Source organism: Triturus cristatus, chromosome 9 (genome assembly GCF_964204655.1).
Source record: "Triturus cristatus chromosome 9, aTriCri1.1, whole genome shotgun sequence".
Taxonomy (NCBI): Eukaryota; Metazoa; Chordata; class Amphibia; order Caudata; family Salamandridae; genus Triturus; species Triturus cristatus.
In genome coordinates this window covers 214,167,974-214,187,107 of record NC_140592.1, presented here as the reverse complement: position 1 = coordinate 214,187,107, position 19,134 = coordinate 214,167,974, and the positions used below count along the sequence as shown (strand labels likewise).

The 19,134-nt window shown below is 45.8% G+C and overlaps 1 protein-coding gene across 1 annotated transcript in view; it reads right to left on the bottom strand.

Moving 5' to 3' along the window:
- Window positions 1–17,342, bottom strand: part of ACOX2 (acyl-CoA oxidase 2) — a 243,585-nt gene extending 226,243 nt beyond the window's left edge. Inside the window, exon 1 of the mRNA XM_085624741.1 lies at window positions 16,759–17,342. Coding sequence (XP_085480867.1) covers window positions 16,759–16,918 — 160 coding nt within the window. The 5' untranslated portion in view covers window positions 16,919–17,342. The remainder of the gene's footprint in view (window positions 1–16,758) is intronic.
- Between the last annotated feature and the right edge of the window lie 1,792 nt (window positions 17,343–19,134).

Sequence of the window (19,134 nt, the reverse complement as noted above, 5' to 3'; positions counted from 1 at the left end):
TGCATTGTGGGGTTTATCTAATTAAAGTGATGCCTCCTACATGGGAGAAGCATGTTCTTCAGAAGTGTAAAGTTAGATGGTCAGTCATGTAATGGGGATCTACTCGGCTAAAGTCAATAGCAGTAAGACACAGGGTATTTTTTTCTTGTGCAAAGGTGCCATTGGTGAATTTCCCTGCCAGAGTTCATCATAACTCACACGGGGCATGGGTGGGGAAAATCTTCATCAAGAGGGCTCTTTAAATATGATGGGCCTTCTAATGTAGCTTAGGCAGCGGCCTTGTGGCAGATGGACTGTCATCAAGAATTGACTGCCGGCAGAGGCTCCAACATTGCTATCGGCAGTTTTCCAAGTTTTAACTGGGCTGGAGAACCACAGTTTTGGCACAGCTAGAACCCTTCTGATCTGATGTACATCTCTTGCTCCCCAAATCCTGAACTGCCTACCTCTCAGTCAATACTCTTTTACCTAGATGAAGACCCGTCTCATGGGTTTGCTGTAATGCTTGGCCTCTAGTGTCACAATTCACTCCCTGTGCTCTCGTGCCCACCACCAGGGGGCCGAATTGTGGTGCTTTCCAGTGTTCTAATATGCCTCCAGACACTCCCCTGTATGCATATCCTGACTTCCAGGCATTTGGACATCATTTAGGAATTGACATCCATTCCCAATCCATGCTGGGTTTTGTGAAAGCCAGCCTGCTGATACTTGAAGCCAGCCTGCTCATGTTTGGAACTCCATTACCTAGAATTCCCTGCTTCGTCTCCACCTCTGCAGGCCACGGATGGGTGGAGGAATTCAGCTTACCTGTGGCTGGCTGCTGCTAGCCTGCTCACACCTGCTGCATGCGATTGTGAGGTCTTTTAAACCCCAGCTCCCTTCCGGCCAAGGTTGGTCATTGTAGCTGTATACCAGTGAGACCAATCCTTGTTTCCTGTGTTTCCTGAGCCTTTGATATCCTTGTTTCCAGTGATTCCTGAGATTTAGTTATTCCTTGATCCTGAGCTCCTGCTGTTTTCCTTATTCCTGAATTAGCACTACCTGCAGTGCTAGCTTGACTCCTGAGCCAAAGCATTCCTTGTTCCTGAACTGCAGCAGTTTTCCTCCTCCTGAACTAGCACAGCCTGCAGTGCTAGCTTGACTCCTGAGCCAAAGCATTCCTTGTTCCTGAACTGCAGCAGTTTCCCACCTCCTGAATTAGCACTGCCTGCAGTGCTACCTTGTTTCACGAGTTCCTGAGCTATAGCTATTCCTTGTACCTGAATTAGCACTGCCTGCAGTGCTCTTGTTTCCTGAGTTCCTGAGCTATAGTTATTCTTTGTTCCTGTTCCTGGGCTTCAGCTATTTCTTGTTCCTGATTTGCACTGCTTGCAGTGCTCTCTTGACTCCTTGTTTCCTGATCTGTAGCTATTTCTTGTTTCTTTGAACCAGCACTGTCTGCAGTGCTTCCTTGACTCCTGAGCCTTAGCTCAATTCTTGTTCCTGCCCCAGCACTGCCTTCTATGCTACTTTGTTTTCTTGATTCCTGAACCTGCCCTATTCTAGTATACCCTTGTAGCCTTCCCTTCTGTATACCCTTTTCCAGTCCCTGCCTTTCTTCCCATTTCCTTGGTTCCAGTTCCTGTTCTGCTGTCTTGCTTCTGTTGCCTTGTATGTTTGTCACCTGCTTTCTGCCACGTGTGCCCTGTGATTTCCTTCCTTTCCTGTTAAGCACTTCTCCTTGCTAGCTCCTTGTCTATTGTGTTTAGTTCTACCCCCTTACTGTTACTGCCTAGCGTGTTCCTGTTTCATCGCAAGGACACATGGGCTCAGCTGACTACCTAGGTGGTGTTTCTTGTTCACTGTGAGTATTGTCTTTGAGTTACATTTATAACATCACCATAGGTATATGCTCCACCGACCCTGCCTTTGCATGCATATCCTACAAGTGGGTATTTGCAGTCAGTATCTGTAACAGCAATTGTGGGCGAGAAACTTACTGAGCTTCAGTCTTACCGTGTGGAGCTCCTGAGTACTTTACCCCACACTCCCCTTTATTGTTAATGTTGTTTCATATATATATCTTGCACATTCGTCCTGGGTGTAGTTTTTCTGAATGCTAAATTGCCTCGTGAGTGCCCTTCCTTTCAGAGTCTTAGCCATCTTGTTCCTTCGTGCAGGCTTCCCCTTTGGATCCTTTTTCTCCTCTGACTTCTTGTATTATCCTGGGCAGCGCTGTACTCCTTTTTCTGTGTACGTTTTCCACCCAGTCCCCAGTCCTATCCAAGTCCCTGACTGTGTTCCCAACACAGTCCCGGACAGTCCCTGATATCTAGGTTATAAAAGACTGTGTGAATTTATTGGCATAGAGTTTACACATGAACGGCAGCAGCACAGCAATACAAGCTGGCAGATAGATCACAAGATATTTTGGAAAGTATTGATCCCTAACAGCAGAGTCTTTCTACATAATCAGCATTCAGATCAATGTTTGAGTCTTGGCATTGCCTGCAAGCATTGAACAATTGATAAAAATGGTATTGCGTTCTCCTAGAGACTAATTCAGTTCTGCAGGTCAACACAGACCTACAAACATACCATATTGCTAATACAGTTATTCATAATAACTGTTAATCATTGGCTCTTTTTCTACTTGCCAAACTGAAGCAGGGTTCGTGGCCTTGTTTTCACTCGGTTTATTTATTTATTATTTATTTAAGTGTTTTATATAGCGCTGGCCAGACCCGAAGGTATCGGAGCGCTTTACAACATTTGTCAAGTAACAATCGAGTACGTGGAATGACAGTCGTAAACATATTGATGCGTGAAGGATCTTGATCCGGGGGTAAGGGAGTGAGTCAGGAGGTAGATGCTTAATAAGTTATTCTTATCATAGTGTCTGTATGCTCCGATTGGCGCGATTCCGCCTCGTGGATCCTTTCTTACTTCGTAAGAGCTCGATTGAGAAAGAGGGCTTTGAGTTGGCTTTTGAATTTTTCGAAGGAAAGGTTCGTCCTGATGTGTACTGGGATGGCGTTCCAAATTTTGTGAGCATTTCCTGAGAAGGAGCGTGATAAGGTTTTTTGTTTGCGAGTTTTTGGAGGGATGAGAAGTAGTGTTAGTGCTCCTGAGATTTCTTGTCTGCCCTGCTTTGTTGAGTTTGGAGGCCAGATAGGCCGGTTTACCAGTGTGTAGAGCTTTGTGAGTGAGGCAGGCAGTTCTGAAGTTTGCACGTGTTTCTATTGGGAGCCAGTTTAGCTCTCTGAGAGCAGGGGAGATGTTTGAATTTCTTTACTCCTGTCACCATTCTGGCTGCTGCATTTAGGGTGGTTCTGAGAGGAGCATGGTGTGATTTTGCCGAGCCTGTGAGGGTGGTGTTTCCGTAGTCCAATCTGGATAGCACCAGGGATTGCGTGGCTTACTTAAGGTCTCTTGTAGGGACGAAGGGTTTGATTTTGTTGAGTAGTTTAAGGTTGACGAAGGCACTCTTTGCGGTGTTTTTGATGTGTTTGACCATGTCTAGGTTAGGGTCCAGAGTTATTCCCAGTGATTTCACTGAGTTGGCCGGGATGAGGGTGCAGTTGAGAGCATCAATAGATTTTAGCCATTCTGTGATTTGGTGGGTTTGCTTTTTGTTGGCTATGAGGAGAGTTTCAGTCTTGTCCTAGTTGAGTTTTAGGTGATTTTGGGATAGCCATTTTTGGACTTCTATTAGGGTGCCATGAAGTCTTTTCATGTCCGCCATGGAGGAGGTTTCTAGGTAGATCTGGGTGTTGTCCACATATAGGTGGAAGGGTATGTTGGCTTTTCCGAGTATGGTGGTGAGGGGCTCCATGTAGATGTTGAACAGTACGGGTGATAGAACTGATCCTTGGGGAGCGCCCCTGCTTACAGGGTGTAGGTCAGACCGAAGTTTCTGATTTTTTATTCTTTGTGAGCGGTTCTGCAGGAAGGAGGAGAACCACTGTAGGACCACCTCTTCTGCTCCTACCCTTTTGTTGAAGTGCATTGATGAGCAGTTTGTGGTCAATCGTGTCGAAGGCCGCCGATAGGTCTAGGAGTACGAGTACACAGCAGCGGTCCTCGTCGAGTGATTTGTAGACGTCGTCGATGACATTCAGGATAGCTGTCTACCTTTTCTGAAGCCTGATTGATGAGGGTCTAGAAATTTGTTGTAGTCCATGTGATGGGTGAGTTGTCGGAGAACACATTTTTCAAGTAATTTGGCTAGGAATGGGAGATTGGAGACGGGTCTGAAGTTATTAAGATGGTTTGTGTCAGAGCTTGGCTTTTTGAGTAATGGAGTGATTTGACCAATTTTGAGGCATTCTGGCATGATTCCTGTTTTCAGGGAGCTATTTATAATCTTTGTCCAGAGCGGTGCTAGTGAGAGTTTGAGTTTTTTTTTGGCCAGTTGTGTAGGGAGCGGGTCTTCAATGTGCGACGATGGCTTTGTTCCGGTAGTCACTTCCAAAATTTCTGTTTCTGACATGGGTTTGAATGAAAACCAGCTATTTGGGGGTTGTCTAGGCGGGTTGTTGACTTCTTTGCAGGGGGGCGGGCTTTTGTCGGGTGGTCGGTGATGGACCTCCAGTGAGAGCTCATTCTGAGAGATTTTTTCGTCAAAGAAGTTGGCAAATTTGTTGCATAGGTCTTTGGAGGCCGGCATTTCGACCATGGCATGGGAAAGTCCACTTGGTTGAACTAAGAGCAGGTTATGTGCACGCGGCGTGTTATAGGGAGGCAGCTCAATACTAGACCGTCAGAAGTCTGCCTCTGGCTATGGGAAAGGGGAACCAAAGCAGAGCAATCTTAGTCACTGTTCCTTTCCCTCGATATTGCAGTTTTTTTTAGACAAAAACTTCTACACGCAGGTAATGTGCACATGCAAATGAAGTCTAGAAGGGTTCTATTCTAGTCTAATTTTTATCAGGAGTTTAAAAACATTACATGTACATGAGTCTGTCTGCAGGCGAAGTGCACTTCGAAACAGTCGAACTGAAGGCCTGTAACAAGAGGTCGTACTCTGTGGGATGTGCGAGACCTTTTTGTTTTGCTTTTTATGTAATTACCTACGTTAACATTTTGAGGCGCACTTTCACCTTTCTCTTTTTTAGATCAAACGAAGCCAACAATATTAGAGTGGACTGCCTTCATTAAACTTTGATTTTTTTTTTTTACAACGACTTCTTTTAGAAAAAATATTTAACATATATGGTTCTCCTATTTAACCATAAAATGTCAAAGCACTGTACTTTGGGGTTAAGAGGGAGAGAGAAGGTGGGAACCATGTAGTGGCTAAATTGCACAATGTATAGCCAGGAAGCCTGGGCTCGAAACCTAACCTGCCTCACATGACCAAACTGTGAGATCATAGGTAATCCCTTTACATCACTGTGCATCACTGTAGATTACAAATTACGTTTATTAAGAATATGGTCCAGTAAACAAGATGCATTGAAACACAAGTAATAAACCACAGTACAAATATAAAAAGAATACACTAAGAATAAAAACATATGGGAATAAATTAAAACAATATGATATAATTTAGACCTAACCCTTTATACTTAGTAAAAATGTACCTCCAGCACATGACATCTACAAAAGCACATCTCTGTTAAAAGGACTTTGCCTGCCAAATCTGACCGGATGCTATATTTTAAAAGAACCGGTTTTAAATATTTGCTTCTTTGTTTAAATAAAAATATGGAAACAAGCAAAATATAGACATTTGTACATTTCCCTCCCACTGGCCACCTACATTAGCCTTCATAAATTGCAGAATCTTAGCAAAATCTGGTGCATCGTACGTAGGACTTGGCCCTTTTTCAAAATATCTGGATTTCGTGTCCCTACACTCTGTCTGGATGTTTCTCGATATAAAGAAAAACAACTTCATCGTACAAGGAACTCAGAAATCGGCTCACCAGACGTTTGACTTAAATACTGCAGGTTTTGTTCCCGAGCTGCGTTATGTGTCACAAACTTCCACTGTTGTTTTGAAAGATTCAAGGTGGACCTCATCTTCCACGGCGACCTCATCTTCCACCCTGACGACTCCAATGATTTCAACTCTACCTACCTCCTGGAAAGCATAAGCAACATTGGCCTCATCCAGCTGGTCAGCAGTCCCACACACTGTACAGGAGACACATTGGACCCGATCTTCACAGCCAGCAACAGAGTCAAGTACAGCCATATCACCAAGCTCACCTTGACCAACCATGCCATTGTCCACTTGTTCATCACAGGGTCCACGGATACCACCACTAAGCCCCCCTACCTCCTCCCACCACAACTGGAATAAAGTGACAGAGACTCAATGGACAGACGCCCTTAACCCCAACAGGCCAAACACCACAACCAACCTGGAACAGGCCGTCCAGAACCTCTCTGCCTGGATCTCCAACTGCACCAACAGAGTTGCCCCATCAAGCCTGCCAATACCAGCAGATCCACAAAACATGCCAGCTGGTACACACCAGAACTCTGGACCATCAAATGAATGCAAGCAACTAGAAAGACGATGGCACTCAAACAGGAACTCCACACACCACGTTGCCTTCAAATTAGCTCTCAACAAATACCACCAACGCCTCAAGGCCACAAAGGAGACATGAGATGCCCTGACAGAACGCATCGAGGCAAGCATCAACAAGACCAAGGAACTCTTCAGCATTGTCAGAGTTTTCATGCCCATCAGCCACTGAGAACATGGTCTGCCCTTCTCAAGAGCTCTGCGACACTCTAGCTAACTACTTTCACAACAAAATATCCACCATCTACAGCAACTTTGAATCCCCAACTCACCAACATCGACAACCTCATCACACAAATGGACACCACCCATAGCCCACCACTCATCGACTGGAATCTACTCACCACGCAGGACACCACAGCCATTATGACCTGCATCTACTCAAGAGCACCCATGGACTCCTGCCCCAACCACATCTTCAAACTTGGACACAGAAATCAGCATTCCACTCACCTCCATTATCAAAGAATCCATCACCACGACTGCCTTGCCTGACGCATGGAAACACGCAGGGATCAGACCCCAAGGCTGGACTGGCAGTAGCGGGAGTTTCCCCAGGAGGCTGTAAGAGTGAAGGCTAGTTCTGCACCAGTGGGGGCTGGTTTGGTTACTGGGGACCAGTTTGCAGCGGTGCTGCAATATCAGACCACAGTAACAAAAACAGCAGCACTTCACACTTGCACCAAGAGACGACAAAATTGCCAGGGCTGCTTTGGGTTCCCAGTCTGGCCCTGTCCGACATCTTCTGAAAAAACCCTCAGCCGACCCCAGCAAACTCAAAAACTACTGCTACATCTTGCTGCTTCTATTCCCCGCCAAAGATCTCGAGAAGGCCATCCTCCACCAGCTCACCGAACACCTAGAAAGAAGCAACCTACTCAATGCCAAATCCTGCTTCCGCACCAACCACAGCACCAAATCCGCCCTGATCGCCACCACTGATGACATCAAAATCTTCCTCGACTGGGTTGAAACGGTGTTCCTGATCCTCCTCAACCTCTCAGCGGCATTCGACACCGTATCCCACCACACCCTCATCAGAAGACTCCACCACATCAAAGTCCAGGGAGACGCTCTCAAATGGATCTCATCCTTCCTCACAAGACAAACCCAGAGAATTGCGATTCTCCTATTACCATGACCAGAGAATCTGGATTTCATTAAAGACATGGAGGCTGACATTATGCATTATCTTTTAATGCAACTTCAAGTACAGCCGCCACTAGTAGTTACATCACAAAGAAGAAACATCTAGAACAAAAGTGTATCCAGGCAACGGCAGCACAAGGATCAGCCTCTTTTAAATGCAATGAAAAACAAGAAATAAGAAGAAAAACTTTCTCCGTGGCAACAAAGTCCAAAAGTTGGTGACATCCAAAAGATCAATCCATGGAACAGAGTAGGCGGGTAACTGCAGTCCAATCAAGACGAATTATCTGAAAAGGTAAATAAAATTAGGAAAGGTTCTTATCACCCTATGAAGGGGAGAGAAAACAACGGATGTTAAAGATAGCATAAACCACATTCAAAATTGCAATCAAGATTAAAGATAGCAAAACCACAAAGGCAATAGTAGTCAAAATTGGAAAATGAAAGAGTAATGTAATAAAACAAAGCATTATAAAATGCGAATAAACAAGAGGCTAAAATCCACTCTGGGAAGGGAGGGGTGGGATAATGTCAGCCTCCGTGTCTTTAATGAAATCCAGATTCTCTGGTCATGGTAATAAGAGAATCGCAATTTCATTACAAGACCGGAGGCTGCCATTATGCATGTTGGTAGTCAGAGAGAATTACATCTGACATGTGTTCGACAGGTTTGCAATAATGTCTTGCAAAGGTAAAGGAGCTTGACCAATCAGCTGCTTTAAGGATGTCGTCTAATTTGGCTCCTTTCCAAAAGGACTGACTAGCCATAGCTCCCCTTAAGGAATGAGCTTGAAATCTAGATAGATCGATGCCTGCTAATTGCATAGCTAATTTAACCCATCTAGCTATTGTAGAAGAAGAAACAGGTTTAAAGGGTCTGACGAAAGAAAGTAGGAGTTGGGTCACGCCAGAAGAGCGAAGAGGGGTAGTTCTTAGGTCATATTCTCTCATGCAGTCGACTACACATAACTTCTTACAAGAGTCAAATCTAGGGTAAAAAATCATATCAGACATTATTTTAGTTCTTCTAAGAATATCGAATCTGACGCCGAAGACATCATAGGATCTGTTGGATACCTCTAAGGCTTTAACATCCGAGACCCTACGGCAGGAAATAAGGCAAAGGAGGGAAGCTAGTTTGATCGAGAGAAATTTGTTGCTTAACAGACTATTATCCGGCCAATTACAAAAAAGGTCAAGAAGTAGTCTTGCGTCCCAAAGCGAGTCATATTTAGGTTTAGGAGGTCTCTTAAGTCTGATACTTTTCATTACTCTACAAATGATTGGGTTTTTGCCAATGGATCGACCATTAAGGAGGGAATGACCAGCGGAAATGGCCGACCTATAACAGTTAATGGATCTGTAGGAAAGACCTCTGTCAAATTGTTCTACCAGGAAATTGGTTACATGCACAATAGGGGCCTCCACGGAATCCAGGTTCCTTTCCATGCACCAACGAACCCATCTTTTCCAGATTCCGTTGTACCTAGAATGGGTACCGGGTGCCCAGGAGTCCTGGAGGAGAGAAGAAGCTTGCGCCGAAAGTCCAGTGATTTCGTTGGCTCGCCTGACACTTTTCAGGCAAGAAGGTTCAAAGTCCCATTGAGAACAAGGGGATGATCGAAATCGTTTCTGTCCTTTAGGAGGTCTGGAGCAGCTGGGAGTAGAAAGGGTTTTTCGTAAGCTAATTCCAATGTTGACGGGAACCAAGCTTGGGACGGCCAAAACGGCGTTATCAGGACTATTGATGAGCGTTCTGTCCTCAACTTCTGGAGGACACGCTGGATCAATGCAAAGGGGGGAAAGGCATATCCCCGAAGGTCCTTCCAGAGATGGAGAAAGGCATTCACTGCTAGGGCCCCCGGGTCTGGGAGCCAGCTGAAATAATTTGGGAGTTGTGGTGTGAGTCTGCTTGCGAAGAGGTCTATTTCTAGAGGACCCCAAATAAGGTTTAGATTGTTGAATATTATTGGATTTAATTTCCAATCGGTATGATCTACGAGGAACCTTGAATTCCAATCCGCACAGACATTTTTTAGGCCGGGTAGGTATTCTGCTTTTAGGGAAATTTGGTGTTTTAAACAAAACATCCATAATTCCTTTGCCAGGTTGGAGAGGTCCGGAGACCTTGTTCCCCCTAGGCGATTTATATAAGCAACGGCCGATATGTTGTCCATTTTGAGGAGGACTGATTTCCCTTGAAGGGATTCCCTGAAGCTCATTAGGGCATAAAGACCAGCGGTAAGTTCCAGGAAGTTTATATGGAGGCAGCTCTCCGAATAAGACCATGAACCCCCGGTGCTTTGGTTCTGAAAACAGGCACCCCAGCCATGAAGGCTTGCATCCGATTCCAGAATCAGGTCCGGAGAAGTCCCAAAAATGGCCTTCCCGTTCCATGCGTCCAAATTCTCCAGCCACCAAGAGAGTTCCTCCTTGGCCTCTGGGACCAGATGAAGTTGGTCTCCGTACCAAAGTCCGGAACGTAGGGCATTCCCTTTGAGTCTCTGGAGAGCTCGGTAATAAAGAGGGCCAGGGAAGATGGCTTGGATAGATGATGAAAGGAGGCCCAGAAGTCTGGCTAGTTCCCGCAAGGTTAGGAGGTTTGACTTTAGGACGTGGCGTATTTCCTTGCGAATCTTCGACATCTTTTTCCGAGGGAGTAAAAGCATGGACTTCACGGTGTCTACCGTGAAGCCAAGGAATTCTAGAGATCTGGAGGGAGTCATGATGGACTTCTCCCTGTTTATAATAAACCCTGTGCTTTCTATCAAATCCACGGTAGATTTTAAGTCCTTCAGGATCTGTGAGTTGTCTTGGGACATGATTAGAATGTCGTCTAGATAGATTATGAGGCGGACGCCTCTTTCCCGAAGGAACGTGGTAATAGCCTTCATGAGCTTCGTGAAACACCACGGAGCTGAAGATAGGCCGAAGGGAAGGGCTTGGAACTGATATAGATGTTTGTTCCAAACAAATTGAAGAAAAGGCTGGGATTCCTCTGCCATAGGAATAGTGAAGTAGGCGTCCTTCAGAACTAGTTTGACTAGCCAGTCCCCTTCTAAAAGCATGTCCTTGAGGAGATGGATACCTTCCATCTTGAAATGATTGTAAGTGACAAATCTGTTCAAGTTCCCTAGGTTTATTACAGGTCTCCACCCTTTGTCCTTCTTTTCCACGAGGAAGATATTGCTTACGAAGTTTAAGGAAGCCCAAGGAACTTCTCGAATCGCACCTTTCGTTAACATAGAAGTTACTTCCTCCTCGACAATAGAATGTTGTTCCCGAGTCAAGCTTAATGTTAGAGGAGTTGAGGTCTGGAAGGGTTCCTCCGTGAAATCTATTCTGAAACCTTGTACAGTCTCTAAAACCCAAGGGTCGTGTGTAATTTGCTCCCAAACGTGGAAGAAAAACTTTAGGCGACCCCCTATTTGCAGAGTTAAAGAAGAAGAGAGGAGAGAAGGAGTACTCACTTGTTGGATTTTGATTGGAGATGCCTCTCGACCTGAAGTTTCTTGAACGGAAGGAACGACCTCATTGAGGGAAGAAAGAGGAGTTGTGTTGGTAACCTCGTCCGAAACCTCTTGATCTTGAAAAGGGTCTTTGAAAGAAGCGGCCAGCAGAACGACCCCTTCTGCCGGCCCTTGCAAAAACATTAGGATTAAACACTCTGCGCATGTTGGTTTGCGCTCTATCCAGAGCAGTAAAGGTAGCTACGTACTTCCCCAGGTCTTTGATCATATCCTCGCCAAATAACAAACCATTTGGATTAGAGGAGGACTCTTTCTCCGCCATATCGCAGAGTTTAGGGTCAATCTTAGAGAGGACTATTTTCTTCCTTTCTGTATTGAGGGATGCGTTGGCATTACGCAATAGAATAAGTGCCCTCTGACTCCATCCCCGTAGGAGGTCAATATTAGGTTGAGTCCCTTTGATATAGCTTTCTGCGATAAGATCAATCATACGGCCTAAGGGGCCGAGCATGTCAAGCATGCGATCTTGGCAAGTTTTGAGGGAGCGTTCAAACCCTTTCCTAGGGTCTCTGCCCAATTTAAATAAGAATTTAATTAGCTCTGGGTCTAGGTTGGGGGTAAGGCAAAATTTGTCCTCAATGACAGGGCGTGGGCATTCGGCCCTAAGAATATTTCTTGCCTCTCTTTCTAAAGGGTGTTTGACCCAAGTCTTAATAAATTTGGCTACATGATTTTGGGGCCACCACTGAGAGCTTCTAGGGTGTTGAATGTTGTTGGGGGAAAACATTTCTCCACCGAGGGGATCAAGAATAACTTTTTTAGAGGAGCAGGGGAGTTCTTCTTCAGAGAAATCGGGGTCAAAATCATCCTCATTTTGATCAAGATCCAGTATATACTCGTCAAGTGACTCGTTAGAGGGTACGCTAGGCAAGAGAGGGGTAGCATTGCCATTAGGGTATTGTGAGCCGCTTAGGGCATCCCAGTGAGGTGTGTCGTTATAGGCACATCGTTTCTTTGGGGCGCTTAGGCCACCCGTAGCATTTGAGGAGCTTAGTCCTCCTTCAGGTTTTGAGGCGCGTGGTCCTCCCAATATAAATGAGGTGCTTTGACCTCCCATACTTCCCTCATTATTTAAATTGTTGCATTTTTTGGTTCTTTTACCCCCAACATTAGGTGGTTCGTTGCATTGCGCTCCGAGGAGTGCGGGGGGTCTCTTACCTGCAACAATCTTGTCAATAGTCTCCCTCATGCAGGAATGAATCTCCTTATGGATCATTTTTTTGATAAGATCCTCTTTGTTAGAAGGAGCGGGTGTAATAATTTGAGGGTCATCAGAGTCGGACATATCAGACATTTTTCCCTCTATCCTTTTTTTTTTTTTTTTTTTTAAGTCACTTGGAGTGTTTAATTTAGTAAAGTAAATTAGTTTCTGATAATAATCTCTTGAAAAAAGGGGGGAGTAGTAGTATTGTTGTAGGATGAGGCAGAAAGCAGTCAAAACGAAGTTCCCAACTGTCGATTAGCAGCTGTTGTAGGGAGTTGCTATGAAACGGCATTGTGAGGGGGGTCGTTGCTAACGATTTTCCTCTAACGAGGGAGCAGCGAGACGAACGCGTTGTCTCTCGTCTCTATATCCATTTTTTTTTTTTTTTTTTTAATCTTTTAAATTATTGAGGCCAAGCAGTAAATGGGGAGTGTAAGAAGAAAAAGAAATACGTCCTGCAGCATAGACGTTGTAGCTGCGGGAGTGGTTTAGATCGCGATGCTAGGAAGACAATGGCTGCAGCGGGTGATGTACGGAGCCGGCTGCGGTAGGCGAGAAGCGGAACCAGGATCGGGTTATGAAGAGAGGCGAGGTAAGCGTAACTCAGAGAGCGCTCCTAGCTGGAAGAAAAACGCACACAGCTTAGCAAGGGGTACGAGGAGAGACTCGCAACACTAGTGGACAAAGATGAGACAGCATGCAAGTTACGATGGTGGTAGCGTAAATGGCAGTAATGACATATACGCTCCTAACTCGAAGTAAAGGCACACAGCTTAGCAACGGGTACGAGGAGAGACTCGCAACACTAGTGGACAAAGATGATGCAGCATACAAGTTACGACGATGGTAGCGTAAATAGCAGTAAAGACATATAAACACATGCTCAATAAAGTTATAGTACACCTTATAAGAAGGAATAGACAAGTAAACCAATAGAAGCAATACTAGTATAACCAGATAGTAAACTATAGTATAAGAAGACAAAAAAGGTTAGGAGATAGAAGAAAGCCAACTTATCTGACTTGAAGCCGCATTTAAAAGAGGCTGATCCTTGTGCTGCCGTTGCCTGGATACACTTTTGTTCTAGATGTTTCTTCTTTGGGATGTAACTACTAGTGGCGGCTGTACTTGAAGTTGCATTAAAAGATAATGCATAATGGCAGCCTCCGGTCTTGTAATGAAATCCACCTACCACCCTTCACCTCCGAGCCCAAGTGCATCCTCGGTGGTGTCCCTCAAGGCTCATCTCTCAGTCCCACCCCGTTCAACACCTACATGACACCACTGGCCGACATCATCAGATCCCATGAACTCAACATCATATCCTACGCAGACGACACCCAGCTCTCTTGCTCACGGAAGACCCCGCCACCACCAGAACCAACTTCTGCAATGCCATGACAAGCGTTGTCGACCAGATGAGGATCAACTGCCTGAAGTTCAACATGGACAAAATAGAGGTGCTGATCTTCGAGAAAAACACCTCCCCATGGGACGACGCTGGGTGGCCCTCGAACTCAGATCTACACCCGCTCCAATTTACCACGCCCGCAACCGTGGCATCGTCCTGGACCAAACTCCCCATGAAGCACCAGGTCAATGCAGTCTCCTCTGCCTGCTTCTATACCCTCCGCATGCTCCAGAAAATCTTTAGATGGATCCCCTTCAGCACCAGGATAACTGTCACGCAAGTCCTCATCACCAGCCGATTGGACTACTGAAATGCACTCTACGCTGGAACCAACACAACTCTTCAAAAGATTTCAGACCATACAGAATGCAGAGCCCAGACTCATCCTCAACCTCCCCAAACAGACCCACATCACCCCCCTCAGGAAACTCCACCTGCTCCCCATCTCAAAGATACGTCAGTTCAAGATGCTGAGAAGCGCCTACAAGGCATTCCACAACCAGGGTCCAACATACATCAGCCACCGCCTGAACTTCCACCAACCTGCCAGACAACTGCGCTCTGCCTCACTCACCCATGCAAACATTCCGCGCATCCACCGAAGATACAGCAGAGGTCGTTCCTTCATCTACCTCACTGCCAAGTCCTGGAACGATCTACCTCTTCCTCTGCGAACATCTCTCCCACTCGCGGGATTCAGAAAGGGACTCAAGACCTGGCTTTTCAACTGAGACCAGCAAGACTCAGCGTCTTGATACCCTCAGGGCTGAATAGCCGTGCTATATAAGTACCGACGCCGCGCTCTACAAATACCGGCTGATTAATGGATGGATTCTTAGTTCTGGGATTCCCAACTGGCCTGAGTCAAATTGGTCTTTTTACATTATCCTTAGTTGTGTTTCCTGTTGTTTAGATGTGAATCAAACGAGTTATCAGCTGCAGGGTTGGAGTGGACTTATGTAAGGTTTAGTGATAGAAAATGATGGGTAGTATCTTGCTAGGTTATGGATTTGTGTGGAGTGTTATGTGCATGGCTACTTGTGCCAAGGGGCATTCCCCGGCCTTGGGTGGTTAGCAGGGAGTCGGTGGGGGGTTGCCACCTGTACCACTAAGGTGGCCAAAATTTAGCAAACGTGATGACTTGAAGCCATGTTGTGCGCATGCCGGTGCCAGATGTTGTGTCTAATGAGTTCTGATGGAGCATATGTTAGTGTTGAGTGCTCATGAGGCCCCATTACAATCAGTAAAGTCATAGCTGAGCTGTGTTGGTGTGTTTGTTATGTCGTGTTTTAAAAGTGCTGTTGACTATCCATCTTAGCATGTCACCATACAGAAGTGGGATTTCATGTATGAATGAATGGCTGAATGAGTAAGTGTTGTGTGTCTGTGGGGATGCTCTAGCGAGAACAAAAATTAGGCACAAGTGCCTGAGTAACAGAACATAGTAAAAAGTACCACTTTTTCACTGTGTCCCTATTCACTAAATCCGAAGACTAGCATGCGATCCAGTGTGTATCTATCTCCGTGAAGACCGAGAAACCAGTCATTTACACTTCAGAGCCCAGAATAATGTCGACCGTGTACACAGTGCAGATAACAAACTGAGTTGTTTCTTTGTTCCCTAATATCATCCACATCAGAGTATGCTTGGAATTTCCATAAACGTTTACCTTTAGAAGTATGACATTTAATACATGTCACACAGTTTGCTGGTTTGCCCACCTCTTGTAACAGATGCATAAATGCCCTACAGAGCATACACAATGTTCACCTGTATTTACACCTATATTACTATGCGATTGATATGTAAATGATACATGGGTACATTACGAATTGTTTCTCACATGACGTAGACTTAAAGCTGAAAGGCTTTACTGAATCAGCCCCTTCAGACACTGAGCGTCGACCTTGGGGAACCGGGTTCGAGCCTGTGATTCTGGGCAAGTCACTCATTCTCACCGTGCCTAACGAAAAAATGAATGTGCCCGTCTGTAATACAACTGTAGCTCGTGTAAAGCGCTCTCATACCTTCGGGTCTAGATCGCGCTATATAAAACTCCCCCTCCAAAAGGTTGAGTTTTCATGAGTAAATGCTAAACGGAAAAGATGAGATTTGCGCGTTTTCTGTTATAATCATCCATACACTCCTCACTGGGCAATTCAAATACTATCCAGGGGAACAATTCTATTACCACCCTCAACATGTCGTCGTTCTACACGCCTCCATGAATTTTATTGAGTCTTCCTGATTAATTTACATTCTTATAGATGCTGATTTTGTGCATGGTATCAATATAAAGTATAAAATGAGAGCAAAAATCCCTGAAAATTATTAACATGTCACTGCGTTAATTAAAAATAATGACAATGAAAAGGGGTTTAGGACATGAAAAGGTTACATAAAGGGGTTACTGTTAATAAAAAAAAATTGATAAAATCTTCGGGAATTGTAGCTTCAAAACTTGGGCTGCCTCAACAGGTAATTTGTTTGGTTAACTTTAGGTACCACGCTTATATTTAAAACTAATAAAAAGTAAGTGGCGGCGTGGGTGACCCCCTATTCTCATTTTTTCCCGATTTTACACCCCCCCCCCCCCCAGCCATCTGAACAGGACGTTGCTATTTGGGGTTCCACTATCGTGTTCGAGGACATCTCACACTTTAAAGGGGATTCTCCCTCCTTCCTAGACCACGTTTGTATATTTTATGATTTGCGTTCGGTCACTCTTTTGAAGGAAATGCATTTCTTCCCAAGTACGTCAATGTGAGATTAAGAAATGTTGTCTACGTTGCTTCAATTTTCCCAGTTATATGCATTTGTTATAAAGGACAACTTATATACATTAAACCTCAAACTCTGCAGTGTTTAAGGTTGGCAATGTGTCACCTTTTCCCTGATGAATGTGACAGGGACAGTGAAAGGTGACAGGTGTTCAGAACTCACCTACTGTCCTCCGCAACCGAGTGTTCTCAGCTCCACCGTCCAAAATATTGGTAAGTCTCTCCAAGGAGAAAGGGGGTGCTTCCCGCTCCTTGGCAAGGTCCGGATTCACGTCTCTAGAGATCGCATTCCTGAAGCCCCTCTCCACCTGCCACCAGGCCATGACAACAGACCGACTACTGCGGGCTCAGTACTGGACCACAAGAGGCAGGTGACCCCTCGCCGCTGGACTGACCCTTGCAACCCTCAACAGAGTAACTGGGGCGCCCAGAAAACTTTTTGGCACCTCGCAGAGGAAAGTTGGTTGCAGTGGCTCAGAGCACTGGGACGTTTAAAGCGTGGGCAGGATCGAGCGATCTAACTACAAGTCAATATACATGGAAAACCTGTCAGCTGATGACTCCTCCCTGCAGGGCAGAGAGCACTCTGAGCAAAGGTAGCAGGATCGCGTTTCAGTTACACGGTATCTCTCGACGTCAATCATTTGCACATTTTAAACACTTATGACTTTACATAATGAGCCTCTAGTAACCTCTTTTGAGTTTGCAAATCCAGGCAATTCTTTCAGACACACCTCCGGAAGAGACAAAAAGACAAACACGATCTAGCAATCGTGGGAGGGGTTAAATTGTCGGCCATCTTGGATGTGTGTTTTTACGGGAAAGATCTAGTGACAGTGCAAACATAATGGAACATTTCTGCTTAATACTCACTGTTGATAAATGAACGCTTTCTAACACAGGTGAAATAAAGGGTAACAGTTACATTTCATGAATTCAGCGCTACAGATCATGATTTCCGAGGCTCAACTGCAGGGCTTTAAGTGGGATGAAAAAACTGTGGGGGGTGTGTGGGGGGGAGGTGTCTCTCAAAGGGGCGTGACCGATGTAATTAGGGGCGTGGTTGAAAAACACCTAAGCTAAAAATCTGTGTTTAGCATAATGTGTCGCCCGACTTGTATTTCTGTCGTTGCATACAGATATATGATAAGTAACATCAGACCTACAAGTCAGGACTATTGGCTTTGTCAATGGTTGTTAGATTCATGAGAGAAATAAGCTTCCACTTAACGCCCTGGTGACACCACAACAGAAGGGAAATCCAGAGAGAAAATTACTCTCTTTAAAGGATTTCCCTTCCCCTACAACGCTCGCCTGGCATGACTTCATGTCGTGACTTCACTAGTGAGAAGTGAGCAGTGTGAGCACACGCACATTGGTGTGCCTGCTTTCACTGCAGTCCAGAACAAGCAGTGGCATAGCCAATAGGTCTAGCATTTTGGACCGTATAAGTGTTTAGCCATGCAACAGTTGGTGTTGTTGCACCAAGGATATTCTGCTGCATAACTAAATACTTATATGGGCCAAAAAGCGAGACCTATTGGATATGCCAATGCTTGTTTGTTTTTTGTTGCTGTTTTGTTTAAGTTGCCAGATCTACAATAGCTGGACATGGTTTATGTTAACAGTTCTTTGCATCAAATGAACTTGTTTTCATAGCTCTGAATGTTGTTTCCATTCTGGTTGTAGGAAGCAGTCATTCCCGGGGTGTGGGGGCTGCTTAGCTGTGCGCATGAGCCGAACTTTGCAAATGAGAAAATGCCTGGTGGAAGCATGCATGGACGGCTGGTGGTGTGTATGCCTGGTAGAAGCGTGCACTGACGGCTGGTGGTGTGTGTGCCTGGTGGAAGCGTGCACTGACGGCTGGTGGTGTGTGTGCCTGGTGGAAGTGTGCACTGATGGCTGGTGGTGTGTGTGCCTGGTGGAAGCGTGCACTGATGGCTGGTGGTGCGTATGCCTGGTGGAAGCGTGCACTAACGGCCGGTGGTGTGTGTGCCTGGTGGAAGTGTGCACTGACGGCTGGTGGTGTGTATGCCTGGTGGAAGCATGCACTGACGGCTGGTGGTGTGTGTGCCTGGTGGAAGCATGCACTGATGGCTGGTGGTGTGTGTGCCTGGTGGAATCGTGTACTGATGGCTGGTGGTGTGTGTGCCTGGTGGAAGCGTGCACTGACGGCTGGTGGTGTGTGTGCGCCTGGTGGAAGCGTGCACTGACGGCTGGTGGTGTGTATGCCTGCTGGAAGCGTGCACTGACGGCTGGTGGTGTGTGTGTGCCTGATGGAAGCGTGCACGGATGGCTGGTGGTGTGTATGCCAGGTGGAAGCGTCCACTGACGGCTGGTTGTGTGTGTGCCTGGTGGAAACGTGCACTGACGGCTGGTGGTGTGTGTGCCTGGTGGAAGCGTTCACTGACAGCTGGAGGTGTGTGTGCCTGGTGGAAGCATGCACTGATGGCTGGTGGTGTGTGTGCCTGGTGAAAGCGTGCACTGATGGCTGGTGGTGTGTGTGCCTGGTGAAAGCGTGCACTGATGGCTGGTGGTG